This window comes from Sorex araneus, chromosome X, assembly GCF_027595985.1.
Source record: "Sorex araneus isolate mSorAra2 chromosome X, mSorAra2.pri, whole genome shotgun sequence".
Lineage (NCBI taxonomy): Eukaryota > Metazoa > Chordata > Mammalia > Eulipotyphla > Soricidae > Sorex > Sorex araneus.
Genome location: NC_073313.1, coordinates 208,272,682 through 208,287,920, shown reverse-complemented (window position 1 = coordinate 208,287,920; position 15,239 = coordinate 208,272,682). Strand labels below are relative to the sequence as shown.

At 42.2% G+C, this 15,239-nt stretch overlaps 1 protein-coding gene across 1 annotated transcript in view; it reads left to right on the top strand.

The window, feature by feature from the left end:
* GPR155 (G protein-coupled receptor 155) overlaps window positions 1–15,239 on the top strand; it is a 56,378-nt gene that overhangs the window by 27,192 nt on the left and 13,947 nt on the right. The window contains exons 9-13 of the mRNA XM_004601168.2: window positions 697–781; window positions 978–1,068; window positions 3,670–3,880; window positions 11,795–11,905; window positions 14,974–15,110. Of these exons, the coding sequence (XP_004601225.2) occupies window positions 697–781; window positions 978–1,068; window positions 3,670–3,880; window positions 11,795–11,905; window positions 14,974–15,110 (635 nt within the window). The remainder of the gene's footprint in view (window positions 1–696; window positions 782–977; window positions 1,069–3,669; window positions 3,881–11,794; window positions 11,906–14,973; window positions 15,111–15,239) is intronic.

The window sequence follows — 15,239 nt, the reverse complement described above, 5'->3', positions numbered from 1 at the left end:
AGAAATGATGGAAAGCCTAAGAACTGCAAAATATTTGGTTTTGTATTAAGTTCACATTGTATTTGTAGTCAGGTTTTTCTTTTTTTTTTTTTTGCTTTGTGGGGAGCATGCATGACAGTGCTCAGGACTTATTCCTGGCTCTGTACTCAGGGGTCACTCCTGGAAGAGTTTGAACTTTTGTGGGCCTCGTGCAAGGCAAGCACCTACACACCCACACCGTACTGTTGCTCTGGCTCCAAGGTCCATCATTTAGACATGGGGCATTTTCCCAAAATTTGTAAAATTTTACAATGTGTATTATAAAATTGTACAGAATGTGTAAAATTTTCCTATACTTCTAGGCATCAGTACATGCAGGGTGTCTTATTTTTAGAATCATTCTGTTTCCCAGTGAAAATCATTTTCTAAATATACCATCTGTTCCAAGTATATAAGTACATGAAGGAAATTATTTGGACTTCTGAAAAATACCCTCACACATAAACTAAGGTTTGGGCAAATCAATAGGAGAAAGGAAAAATAAATGATTTCAAAAGAAAAAAAATTGCTTTAGTGTATTGGATACCACATTTATTTAGAAGAGAAAAATCGAGGGCAAAACTACCAACTACTTGCTTGGATAAACTTGGCTAAAGTTCCCTTGAAGTCTGATCAGCATTAATTAGCAGTCTTTTCTTTTTTATTTCCTATTCATAGGACTTCTGGCAATTTCTTTGTTTCTTTTGAAAAAGAGAGAGAGCGTCCAAATTCCTGTTGGAATCATCATCATATCTGGCTGGGGGTAAGTAGGTGGTTTTGGTTTGTTTACCTATTTCTAGGTATATAGATCTTAGTCTCTCTGTCTCTGTCTCTCTCTGTCTCTCTCTCTTTGTGTGTGTCTCTCTCCCTCTGTGTTTCTCTCTCTCTCTCTCTCTCTCTCTCTCTCTCTCTCTCTCTCTCTCTCTCTCACTCTCACTCTCTTAACCTTATTATTACAGGATTCCTGCTCTCCTTGTTGGTGTTCTTTTGATAACTGGAAAACACAATGGAGACAGCATTGACTCCGCTTTCTTTTATGGAAAGGAGCAGGTGAGACACATTTCTTGATGCTTCTATTCTTGAGCACATGGCTTTCCCATCTGTTCAAGTGTTCTGTTCTGCTTACATTAAAATCAGTTTTGAGAATCCAGTTCAGCATATTTTCTGTCATACAGGATCCTGTATTCCAATATTGTCATACCTTAAATGTGGTAAAGATTTTACATATTTAAATCTGGGTTCGGCTGAAGATTTCCAGATGTTTGAAAATCATTTGGTCTTCTTAAACATGATGTTTAGTAATAGTAAGAGTAATTCACTTAAAGCTGGTTAATAATTTAGTATCATAATAGAAGTCAAGTTCCTCATTTTCAACTCTATAATAAACATATATTTTGGAACAATAATTACTTGGGGGAACGTGTGCTGGAAATTTCTGGGAGTGGAGAATAGGGTCTCCCCAAGTCTCCAAGTGGAAGCAGGCCAATGATTGTGTGTTTTTTTTTAAATTAACACAAATGATTTTTTTCTGTTTTATAATTTTCAATTGTATCAAACTCTTTTTGGAAACAATTTTTAATTGTATCAAACTTTTTTGTAAGATTATATACATAAAATACTTTAAAGTACTTAGATGAGTAGTGCTTAATAACTACTAGCTATGCTTATTCTATTTAGTATTATCATTATTAAAATCTCCGTATGGGCCAGAGTGATAATACAGCAAATAGGGCACTTGCCCTGAGCACAGAGCCAAGAGTCAGCCCTAAGCACCACTGGGTGTGGCCCCAAAACAAAAACAAAAAACTTTCCAGCTGACTGGAGTATGGTTGAACTATATACTAGTGTAAGAAAAACCTGGGGCTGGAGTGATAGCACAGCAGGTAGGGCGTTTGCTTTGCGCAGGTTTGATTCTCAGCATCCCATATGGTCCCCTGAGCACCGCCAGGGATAATTCCTGAGTGCAGAGCCAGGAGTGACCCCTGTGCATTGCCAGGTCTGACCTAAAAAGCAAAAAAAAAAAAGAAAAGAAAAAAGAAAAAATTTTGATGAAAAGAAAAGGCTTATAAGAGACAACATTTAGATTACTCACAAAATAACAGATAAGCACCAAAACCTTTGACATAGGTGTACAGTGAAAGAAACATCTAGAAATCTCATGATCATAAGCAAGCGCCAATTTCTCTACAAGTAACTTACACATACATCATTTTCCATTTACATCCCTTATTGCATGACTCTTATTATTATTTAAAACCATGTAGTAGAGCAATTATGGTTGTGAAGTTTAAAAACTAAAGAACGCCGAGGGGCACGAGCACTCTCGGGCTCTCCGGGCGGCTCTGTCTCACCGCCCGCGTCCGGTGCCCCGGAACCGCTGTGTGTGCTGTCGGTCGAGGGCAGGCGACGGAAGGAAGAAGGAAGAAGGCCAAACTGGTTGCTCGATCCGTTTATTTCATTCTCTCCCTCCGCTTCTCTCCCGCTCTCCTGGATCTCTCCCCGTAGATCTGCCCCGTGGATCTGGCCCGTGGATCTGGCCCCCCAACCCACTCTTACAGCCTAGTTAAATCTCCACAGCATGAGGGGGTTGGGGCATACACATAGGTGTGGTCCCCATCAATAGGGTAAGGTTCCTTTCCCTTAGGGGATGCTTCTCCTAGGATTTAATTCTCTTTCAGCAGGAGGATCCACCCAAGGGCGGAGTCCCATGAATGTGTTTCTATTCTCCTCAGCCAGCAAACATATAAGAATTCATAATATTAATTATTTTGTATGGACACAATAAGAGATGCATTAAAGCTTATAGAATTGCTCTCCTGGGGCCATCTCAATCTCAGACTACAGTGCTCAGGCCAGATCAGTCTTTCCTATCCCTGGCAGGGTCCCAGTCTCATAATTACTATTGGATCATGACAGCGTTTGTCTATAATCAAGCTCTTAACTTATAGTTAAGAATTAGGCACTTTGGCCAGGCCCATCTCGATGCCAGGGTAGCACATAACTCACCGCTTGCCCTGGATCCTTCCCGTCCCACGTTGGGGACCCTACTTTTGGGTGCTAGGAACTGAGGGCAACTGAGGCTTAAGTGGAGAAAGCAGAGGCCCGGGAGGGAATAATATTCGAGGCCAATTAATTCCCAAGTTATAAAAACATAATATTGTCTTCTTGTGTCTATACAAAACAGACATAGCTTTAAAGTAAATTATTCAAAAGGCACAAGAAGAGGAGAAAGGCAATATTAACTTATATAATATAAATTCAGTATCCTAGGAAGGTCTGACCTTGCAAATTAGCAGTCAGATTAAGGTAAAGCCTCGGATTAACTGTTTTGGGGAAGAGAACATGGAGAAGTGATTATAGCTAAACAAAGGGATGGGAGAGATTCGGGAACACCTTGATGGGTGAGACTGGGGTAAGCCTAAACTCTGGGTAAGACGGGACAAGCTACTTGTGGCAAGGAGGGAAAGGGCAAAGTAATGTCATCCTACAGTGAAGGAAATGTATCGCGTGTGCGTGCGCGCGCACGCACACACACACACACACACACACACACACACACACACACACACACAGTGCCCCTAATCTACTCTCCTAAAATGATCAAGATGGTATTGTTAAATGTGGCTTAACATCTCTCTGCACCATCTATAGATGATCATCACAGCAGTCACCCTGTTCTGCAGCATTGTGATAGCTGGGGTGTCGCTCATGTGTATGAACCGCACCACCCAAGCAGGAAGCTATGAAGGTTTTGATCAGTCTCAGAACGACAAAGCAGCAGAGCCTGGCAACGTTGCTTTTGAGGAGAGTCCAGATCCACTAAGTGAACCCGAACCTTTTCCAGCTTCTCTCCCAGAAACAAGTATGTTCTTGAATCTAAAGAAACTCTTATATGCATTTATAGCAATTAGCTTAAATATTGCATGGCAGGGAACTTTGTGGAACTATCTTCAATATCATAATTGTTTATCAATGAAGAACTTGAATCACAACCAGAAATAGTTTTGCAAAGTTCTTGCGCTGGGTTCTATTTAACAAGAACTTGTTAAATCTTTTTTGATGTTGTTGTTTTGGACTGGAGTGATAGCCCAGTGGGTAGGGCATTTGCCTTACACGTGGCCAACCTGGGTTCAATATTTCCTTCCCTCTTGGAGAGCCCAGCAAGCTACCAAGAGTATCCCGCCCACACGGCAGAGCCTGGTAAGCTACCCATGGCATATTCGGTATGCCAAAAATAGTAACAACAAGTCTCACAATGGAGACGTTACTGGTGCCTGCTCAAGCAAATTGATGAACAACGGGACAACAATGCTACAGTACTACAGTTGTTGTTTTGGGTTTGGGGGTTTTAGGCCACACATGGCTGTGTTCAGGTTTATTTCTGGCCCTGTACTCAGGGATCACTCCTGGATGCACAGGGACCAGAGACTGTATGGGATGCTGGGGATTGAACCCAGCTCAGCTGCATGCAAGGCCAGATGCCTAGCCCACTACACTATCTTTCCCACTCCCTCTTTTATTAAATTTTAGGATTCCCTCTGGTCTGAGAAAGAGAAAAATAGCTACCGAAGAAAGACTGTTTTAAGGAAACTAAGTACTTGCATTTATTAATTTAACAGTATTGTTCAAGTAAGCACCATCAATAAACTAAACTAGGAGCCTAAAGTCTCCCCAAACCCCCTGCCAGAGTTTGATAAAGGGTTCAGCTTAGAAATCAATGGGCCAAATCTGCCCTACCACTTTTTTTTTTTTTCTTTTTGGGTCACACCCGGCGATGCACAGGGGTTACTCCTGGCTCATGCACTTAGGAATTAACCTCCTGGCGGTGCTCCTCGGATCATATGGGATGCTGGGAATCAAACCTGGGTTGGTCACGTGCAAGGCAAACACCCTACCCGCTGTGCTATGGCCCCAGCCCTCTTACCACCTATTTTTGTACGGCACTAGAATTATAAATAGTCTTCAAATTTTTAAAGGATTGAAAAACTAATTAAAAGATAACTGTCTGAGGTCAGAAAGATTATACGAGCTTAAGCTGTTTGCCTTGCATGCAGCTGACCCCAGTTTAATCTTGACACCACATGTGGTGGTGCTGAAGCCCCATCAGGAGTGACCCCCATGCATAGAGCCAGAAATAAGCCTTGAGCACCTCTAGGTCTGACTCAAGCCCCAACTCTCCACCACCCACTCAAATTAAAGACAGTTATTTGTAACATTTAAGTGTTATGTGAATTTTAAATGCCAGTGCGCAAAAAAATATTGGAACTAGCCAGGCTAATGCATTTCTGTATCCTGTGGCTTCTTTTATCCTTTATTGGTAGAGTTGAGTCACTCAGCAGAGACCTGGTGGGTGATCTATAAGCCTGAGATGCTTTTCATGTGGCCCTTTCTAGAATACACTTGACAATTCTGCCTTGGCATCAGTGAAAACGTGATTCTGTGTAGTGACTTTGTTAGAAAGTGTTAATAATTGTAATGGGGTTTACTTCAGCTCATGAAGGAAACTAGATGAGAGAGTATGCATTTTTTATTTCCTAGACCATGTGAAAATTGTATAGATAGAGTATTCTGCTAGGAGATATAAATAATAGTACATCTGTTATCTAGAGAGTTTGTGAAATAAGAGGATGACTGAACTCAAAACTGTTTGCTGTGTAAAAACACACACAAAAAAAAAGAAAAGGGAGGAGAGGGCCACTCGGGGCACCACACCGAGGGCACTGGGCAGCGGCGCTGTCTCTCCCAGCCGCCGGCATTCTGTAGTCTCCAGCTGCTTCCCCCACCCCGGGGAGGTTGATGGTGATGATGAGGCAGGCGAAGGAAGGAACAGAGCCAAGCTGGTTGGTCTCAGTTGCAGTTTATTCCAATCTCTTCTCTATACACTCCCGTTTCTCTCTCACTCTGCTTCTTCCCCCCAGGCTACTCCATTCTCTTTCTCCTCTGGATCTGGATGAGAATCTGGCTTCTCCAGATCTGGCACTGGGACTGGCCTCCAGCCCACTCTTAGCCTAGTTAAATACCCAAGTATGAGGGGTTGGGGCTTACACATAGGTGTGGTCACAATCAAAAGGGGTGAACTTCTTTCCCTCAGGGGATGCTGCTTCTAGGATAGATTCTCTTTCAGCAGGACACCCACCCACGAGTGGAATCCCATGGGTGTGTTTCTCCTCTCCTTTTCCAACTAACATATAAGCATTCATAATATTAATCATTTTGTATGGACATAACAAGAGATTCATTAAGCTTATAGAATTGCTTTCTTGGGTCACCTCGATCTCAGACTACAGGGTTCAGGCCAGATTAGTCTTTCCTATTCCTAGCAGGGCCCTAGTCTCGTCATTACTTTTGGATCATGACATAACATGTCTATGACCTAGCTCTTAACTTATAGTTAAGCATTAGGCATTTTGGCCAGGCCCATCTTGATGCCAGAGTAGCATATAACTCACCGCTTGCCCTGGGTCCTTTCTGTCCTTTGTCGGGACCCTGCTTTTGGGGGTGCTAGGAAGTAAGGGCAGCTGAGGCTTAAGTCGAGAAAGCAGATGCCCGGGAGTGAATAATATTCGAAGCCAATTAAATCCCATGTTACCAAAACATATTAACAACTGTCTTTGTCCATACAAAAAAGGACATTGTTTTAAAGTAAACTATTCAAAAGACACGAGGAGAGGAGCAAGGCAATATTAACTTACAATACAAGTTCACTGTCCTAGCAAGGTCTGACCTTACAAATTAACAGAGTCTGATTAGGGGGAAAGCTGATTAACTAGTTGGGGAAGGGAGCATAGAAGTGATTATATATAGACAAAGGAGTGGGAGTGACTCAGGAGCACCTTGATGGGTGTGACTGATATACATAAGCTCCTAGTGGCAAGGGGAGCAGGACATACTAATGTAGTCTAGAATTGTTTAGAGATTATTACCAGATAAGCCCAAACTCTGTGGCAAGGGAGAAAGGACAAACCAATGATATCCTACAGTTTGCTGTGAATATGTATAGGTAAGGGATATGAGTGAAAAGAGAGCAACAAAGAAATAAGTTTAATAAACCTTACCCATTAGAAAGAAAAGCCCGAAATCTTCCCATCTTATACTGTCTCTCTTTTGCCTTCCTCCAAACTGACAGCACATAGGATCACTGTATCACAGTCATCCCGTTGTTCATCAATTTACTCAAGCGGGTGCCAGTAACAAGTCCATTCATCCCAGCCCTGAGATTTTAGCAGCCTCTCCTTACTTGACTTTCCCAACACTGCTGTATCGGAGGCTCTTTCAGGGTCAGGGGAATGAGACCCATTATTGTTACTGTTTTTGGCATATTGAATATGCCATGGGTAGCTTGCCAGGCTCTGCCGAGTACATAGGATAGAGGTTAGAAACATATGATCTGAAGTTTCACCATGAAGACACATATCCTCACTCCATCAGAGGACCACTCTGAGACCTTGTGCCTCAGTCTCTTTGTCTGATCATGATGATGAACTTTGGAGAACGGTAGTTAGCCAACTTCTGGCTCAGAGCACTAATCCTGCCCGAGTCAGACCTTCTTGAGTTCATTTGGGGGTTGCTCACTGATTTCTCTGTGGGATTCTTTGTGGTCATATCATCAGAATTCACTTCTTTCACCATCTTGACCACTTCCCCTTTAAAAATTATAGTTCTATATGCTTACGTTTTCCCCAAAAGTCTCTCAAAATCTGGTGCACTTTTGTGATCCTGCTCAGCATCTTTGCTCTCCATGTAGCCTTGTGGGTTTTCACATTTACTCTCTATATAAGTCTCCTGCTTGTTTTCAGGCTGGAGTTGGATGAATTTCTAGCTGGTTTTCTGTTCTCCCTGTAGTACTTTAGGTCTGGCCATGAGAAGGCTCAGTAACTTTCCTGGGAAGCCCTAAATGAAGTGTCTTAAGTCAAGGGACTTTGCTGCTACTACATTACCTGAAATAGGCTCTCCCGTCCGCAGTTTGTTTTTTTTTTTAATTTTATTATCATTGTCTTCAGCAGAAAAACTAGGTTGTGCCTTTACTATACATGAATGCGAAATCAACAGATGGCTGTCACATTCCATGCGGGAAACCTTTAGCAATGTGTCTACTTCCCTGTCCTCTTACCTCTATCTCAAAATTGCTTTTTATTTATTTACCTATTTATTTATGAGTTATGGGCTGCACTCAGCAGTGCTCAGGTGTTATTCCTGGCTCTGCACACAGGACTTTACTCCTGGCACTGGTTAGGAGACCGTATGGAATGCTGGGGATCAAACCCGGGTCAGCCATGTGCAAGGCAAGCACCCTACCCATTGTACTATTGCTCCACCTTTATAATTGCTTTTTTAATGATCTGTATAACCCACCAGACTATAAGTTCTATGCCTGATTTGTCCACCATTCCAGCCTCCACGTCTTGTGTGGCTTCACAACCACTGTACATGTTCAGTCAATTTTGTTCAGTGCTGGATAGATGAATGAAGGGATAAGATAGAGCGTGAGTTTCTGAAGCAACTCTAGAAACTGTTTTGCAAAGCTTTTGTTTATTTACCTATTCACCCATGCTCCTGGGAGAAGAGTTTTTAAAACTTCTGCCATTACTTTCCTTCCCCAAATCATACTCACTTCTATTTGATTAGTGGTAGCACTAATATATATTGGATAATTCCAGTCTGGCCTCCCCAAGTCTTAGAACCCAAACAAATTCACTTGTTTCTGCCCTTCGGGTGCTGGAGTGATAGCACAGCGGGTAGGGTGTTTGCCTTGCACACGGCCAATCTGGGTTCGATTCCCAGCATCCCATATGGTCCCCGGAGCACCGCCAGAAGTAATTCCTGAGTGCAGGAGCCAGGAATAACCCCTGTGCATCGCCGGGTGTGACCCAAAAAGAAAAAAAAAAACCACTTATTTCTGCCCTTCACCATAACATGTGTCAAAAATCTGTGTAAGGGGGCTGGAGAGATAGCACAGCGGGTAGGGCGTTTGCCTTGCACGCGGCCGACCCGGGTTCAAATCCCAGCATCCCATATGGTCCCCTGAGCACGGCCAGGGGTAATTCCTGAGTGCAGAGCCAGGAGTAACCCCTGTGCATCGCCGGGTGTGACCCAAAAAGCAAAAAAAAAAAAAAAAAAATCTGTGTAAAAGTGAAATTACAATTAAAAGGTAAATTAACTTATTTTAATATGAAATCAAAGCTTTGATTAATTTTATAAAAGCTATTGCATTGTCTTTCTTATGTTTGAACTTTTAAAAATACCATAGTAGTTTCAAAGATATAATATTGGAGGCAAGATGTTTTCCTTGCACTCAGCCAACCCTGATTCAGTCCCTGGCACAGAATACAGTCCCCTGAGCACTGCCATGAGAGATCCTTAAGCACAGAGTCAATAATAGCTCCTGAGAATCTGGGCATGGCTCCAAAAAGAACGATAAGGAAATAAAGAAAGAAAGAGAGAAAGAAGGAAAGAGGGAAAGAGAGAAAGAAAGAGGCAGGGAGGGAGGGAGAGAGGGAGAAAGAAAGAAAGAAAGAAAGAAAGAAAGAAAGAAAGAAAGAAAGAAAGAAAGAAAGAAAGAAAGAAAGAAAGAAAGAAAGAAAGAAAGAAAGAAAGAAAGAAAGAAAGAAAGAAAGAAAGAAAGAGAAAGAGAGAGAGAGAGAGGGAGGGAGGGAGGGAGGGAGGGAGGGAGGAAGGGAGGGAGGGAGGGAGGAAGGAAGGAAGGAAGGAAGGAAGAGAGATACAGAGGAAGGAAGGAAGGAAGGAAGGAAGGAAGGAAGGAAGGAAGGAAGGAAGGAAGGAAGGAAGGAAGGAAGGAAGGAAGGAAGGAAGGAAGGAAGGAAGGAAGGAAGGAAGGAAGGAAGGAAGGTCATAGTACTTTTCTTGGTGGCCTTAATGTCATGTGTGTGCGCATTTCAAATATATAATTGTTATAAGCTGGCCTCACATTTATTTTCTTATGTGCTGGAGGTAAAGAGCTTCTCCAGCAGCAATTAGGTGCCTTGGGGCCACCCCCAGTGATACTCAGGCTGTGGAGTCTGACACGGTTCCAGGCAGAGAGTGGCTGAGCACCACCAGAGCCATAGCCACAGTGCTCTTAGGGCCTCAGGAGGGAGCAGGGTGTCCAGCATACCACGCCTGGTGCCCACCCCTTTGAGTTATCTCCCTGACCCATGTCTGTTTTTTTAACAACGTTTCCTTGGCTGATTTAAGCCTCTGGTGTGTGAAGATCAGAGCGCAAGACACCAGTGATATCCATTTTCTTTTCTATTCTGTGGTTCTATTTTAACCTCAAAATCATTATCTTAACTTTAGAAAGACACTTGTAATAACTTGTTATAGATTGTAGTTTTTACTTTGAGATTCCTTTTTGTTTTTAAGAACACTACTAAAGATTCAAGCACATTGTCAATGAGAAGTTCAGCCCAGGAAAAATTATTCTTTTTAAAACATATTAAATCTTAATATAGTTTATCACTGACAATATTGTTCTATTATAATCCCTGTCAGAGAACATCGTGTCTATATATGTGTGAAATATTTTAGGGGACACTGCATGCAGTTCTATGACTATAAAGAGGAAAAATTATAGCTCTGTTGCAGATATCTTGGTGTGCCACCTATAGATCAATTTACCTGTACACAGTGAGAAGTTTTCAGCAGTATTCATTTGAAAAGAAAAAGGGGGATATAATTGTTTTCAGTGCACCATCTGAACTAGCAGGAGACACCATAAGCTAAGTGAGTTTTGAGTGGGAGAGATCTTGGATGAATCAGAAGTGGAAATTTCATGTCAAACTGGCCTGAAGCTCCAAAGAAGTGTGGAGTTTGTAAAGAACACCACAAAAGACACCTAAAAAGAGCAAGACAAAGGGTCTTTGTTGGAAAATGGGTATGGTTAGAAAGGGTGAGAAGAATCAAGGTCCAGAGAACTTCCAGGTCTGGGCCCAAGAGTTTGAATTTCACTGCACAGGGCCTTCCTATGTGGTTTTGAGATGTGATCAAGTAAAATCTATATTTTATGAAAATGTTCACATTCTGAGGTCCCAAATTGTGGTGGAAACTGATAAATAGCGTGGATTGGGGGGGGGGGAATGTTTTCTGGCCCAGAGCAGAACAGGGCAGCAGCTAACCCAAGTTCAGTCCCCAGCATCTCATATGATCCTTTGAGCACCACCAGAAGTAACTTCTGCATGCAGAACCAGGAGTAAGCCCTGAACACTGCTGCTTGACAAAACAAAAACCAAAAAAAAGTGTTTTCTAGGGTTAAAGAGGTAATACAGAGGTTAAGGTGCTTGCCTTGCATGTGACTGACCTTGGTTCTAGCCCCCAACACTGCAAAACTGCATATGGTCCCCTGACCTCCCCAGCAGTGATCCCCGAGAACACAGCCAGGAGTAAGCCCCCAAATACCACTGGGTGTGGCCCATCCCTCACCCCACTTCCAAAAAAGTATTCCTTGTCTCATACAAAAATGAAACTACACAAGTGAGCTGATCCTTTGCTCTCTAGCTAATCTTTTTCTTTTGCAGTTCCTGGTCCGGAACCCAGATTTTTACCACTAAACCACATCCTTGGCCCTTTTTCTGCCATTCTTTAAATCATAACCATATTCCTTTGGGAGGTTTTGGTTTGGAAACAACTCCATCAAGGCCTTTTGGAAATTTGGGCGTGTGTCTGAAGGGATTGGGTTGCTGAGTTTCATGTCAAGTTTGGGTTTGGTTTTCTTCGACATCTCTTGCAGTTGACGTTTCTGTTGTGCTGGGCTCTCCTCTCACATGTCCTGGTCTCTGTCTAGGCTGCTGCTCCTGCTCCTGCTCCATGGAAAATGGTGAGTTGCGCTGCCAATCCACAGAGCCGGTAGCCAACACAAGCGCCAGCAGGCCCGTGACTCCTTCCTTGGAGAAAAGTGAGTATCCTGGTCTAGGAGGATGGGCTTAGGAACAAAGCTGATTGTATTGCCTCAAAAGACCCCCAACTTCGAGCTGCCATTGTCCTGCACCATCTGAGAATCCGTAGCCTACAGGATACTGATCACTCCTGTGTGAACACTCTTCTTCCCCTTCCTTTCCCTTTGCTCGTGTTGCTGTTTGAATGCCAGGATCGCAGAGTTCACAGGGAGGGCGGGAGTGGGAGGTGTCACACAGTGGATGTGGTGCTTATGCACGCTTTGGTTGCAGGGCACTGCAGATCACACCCTTGTGAGTGTGGGACTCACAATGTCAGTTCCTGCGGCACTGTACTTGGCAGCACCAGGCAGTGCCAGAGGAATCATTCACAACCTTATATTCGAAAGGCTGAGACTCTAGTGCTGAGCGAGCATCAGTGCCACACTTCAGGGCTCTTTTTAGAAAGAATCAAGTGTTCTTAAAGTAGACTAGGTGACTCTGTGCACTGCACACCCATATATTTCCCAGTGAATTTAATACAAGTGGTAATTCCAAGAAGTTTACCCTCGGGCCGTTTTCTTGTTTTAGAAGCTGTTGCTTTTTTTTCCACTCCCACTCCCCAGGCAGAGAGCTAATTAACTAGTGCGTGATTACATTTTGATTTCATGTACGTGAAGTATGCCCTTTCTTCACTGTCACTGTCATCCCATTGTTCATCGATTTGCTCGAGCGGGCACCAGTAACGTCTCCACTGTGAGACTGGTTACAGTTTTTGGCATACCGAGTAAAAGAAAAAAAAAATTCTTTCCAAATAGCAGCCTTTTGGCATGTAGACTGAGTTGAGTCACATTTGTGATCTGAATTTAAAGTTGTTTAAAACAACTGGACAAAAAAATTTAATACAAAATTTAAACAACTCAACAACCTTTTTTGAAACTTCAGTCAATTTTGAGCTTCTCTTGTTTATTAATAACAAACTATAGGGGTCAGAACAATAGTATAGTGGGTCAGGCACCTGCCTTTCCTGCGGCAGAACCCTGCGGGTTCAATTCCTTACACTACATATGGTTCCTCAAGCCCCACCAGGACTGATCTCTGAGCACAGAGTCAGGAATTAGCCCTGAGGACTGCTGCATGTGGTCCAAAACCCTAATAATAATAATTATTATTATTAATTATTATATAATAATAATTACTTATTATTATATAATACTAACTATATAGGGAAATACAAAATAAATTTTCTCTGTGATAAAGTACACATCAACTGTATTATTGTCTAAGATGTTATGTTTTTATATAAGAAATGTTATGAGGATTATAAGAAATTCTGTATGTAAACCACTCAATACAGTATATGGTGTTCACAGTATATACCTATTAAACAAATAAGTTGTTATTATTCAGGCAAGAATTTCATATTACCTTTATCTGCTGGCTAGGAATGAATATTAAATAATCAAATTCACATTTTCAAAAAATAAAGTGGAAGTATTGTCAGATGTACCTCCTCCAACTTTCTGAGAGGAAACTCTTCTTAGGATATAGCTAAGCTGCACTCGAGCACATGCTCGAGAGAGAGAGTGTGTGTGTGTGTGTGTGTATGTGTGTGTGTGCGCGCGCGCGCACCTCTTGTGTAAGTCAGAATTTCCTAGGCCTGGCTCGTTTTTTCTCTCCCTACTATAATATACCTACTGGAAATTTCCACAGACAAATTTATTTGTAATTTTAGTTGACATCTTTTTCCCTTCCCCAAATAGCCAAAAAAGAAATTTGTTATTTTCTTCATTGATAATGTTTATTCCTAAAAACCATTTTGAAATTACAGGGGCTTCTTAGATTTCTGATAATATTTTGCAAAAATTAGGTATAATACAAGTCATCATATGTGGACTTCATCTGCTCACATAATTTTTTTGTTTTTGGGGCTACTGTCAGTAGTGCTCAGGGTTTACACTGGCTCAGCACTCAGGGACCCTCCTGGTGGGGGTTCAAGAGACCATCTGGGGTGCCAGAGATCAAACCCAGGTCAGCCACATGCAAGGAAGTTCCCTACCTACTGTACTACCACTTCAGCCCTAAGCACTGACTTTTAAAAATTAAGTCTGTAGTCCGGAGACATAGTACAGTGGACAAGACTTATGTCTGGGGAGCAGCCAACCCAGATTCAATCTTCAGGTCTAGCAATGATCATGCAAATGGTCCATTGAGCCCCTTCAGGTGAGGTCCCTGAGTACATATTTAGGAATAAACTCCTAAGCACTCTTGGTGTGACCCCTCCCTACCCCTCAAGACCATAAATAAATAAAAATTAGCCTGTATGCTAGACTGGACATCGATTTTATAAAACTATTTTCCTCTGCTTTTGGAGCCTTAGATGTGCTGGGGCTGAGGTAAGAACACTCAGATGTTGTGTGGAAGGCCAGAGAAGAGTCAGGCCTGTGGTTGCACTTGATTCCCTAATGAACAGAATGAAACATATCATGCTTTTTATTTTGTTTCTTTAAGGTCTTTTCTAAGGCAAACTAAATTAATGAAAAGTTGGGAGTAGTGGTAAATTTGTTTTATAATTAGCTCCAGTGGGGTATTTATAACCAATGGGTAGGCTTATCACAAGTGAAATGTGACTGATTTATTTTTCTTTAAAACAGGTATATGTGGGGATCTGAGCAATAATACAGCAAGTAAGGCACTTGTCTTGCATGCGGCCAACCTAAGTTTGATCCCTGGCACCCCTAAACACAGAGCCAGGAGTAAGCCCTGAGCACTGCCAGGGGTGGACCCAAACCCTTAATTAATTAATTAATTAATTATTTGTAGTATGTATATACACATTATATTACATTGTTGAGAAGTGTAGGGCTCTCTTGCATTGATTCAATGTACTTTTTCGTACAGACACATCCTATTAGTATCCTATCTCTCAACCAACATGACGGAGGCATCCTCAGATTTCATCCTAAATAACATATACAGCATCTCAGCTGAACGTGCTTGAGTAGTCGTGTGCTTAGAAAACCATTAGGAATTTTAAATGCATTCAAATAAAAAGCTCTGATTACAGATTGTTGTGCTTCCTGTTTTATAGATGATCAGTGCGTGAGTCGCTGTAACTCCCAGAGCTGCATCTTAGCCCAGGAGGAAGAGCAGTATCTGCAGAGCGGAGACCAGCAACTGACTCGACATGTGTTGCTGTGTTTGCTCCTCATTATTGGCCTGTTTGCTGTAAATGTTTCTTCTGATTGTGTTTTGGGGCCATTCCTTTAACTGTTGGGCAAAGGTTTTTACGGAGGCACCTGGAAGAAATTCGTTTATTTCTTCTCAGGGGAGTGGCAAGCTTGGCCACATGAATCC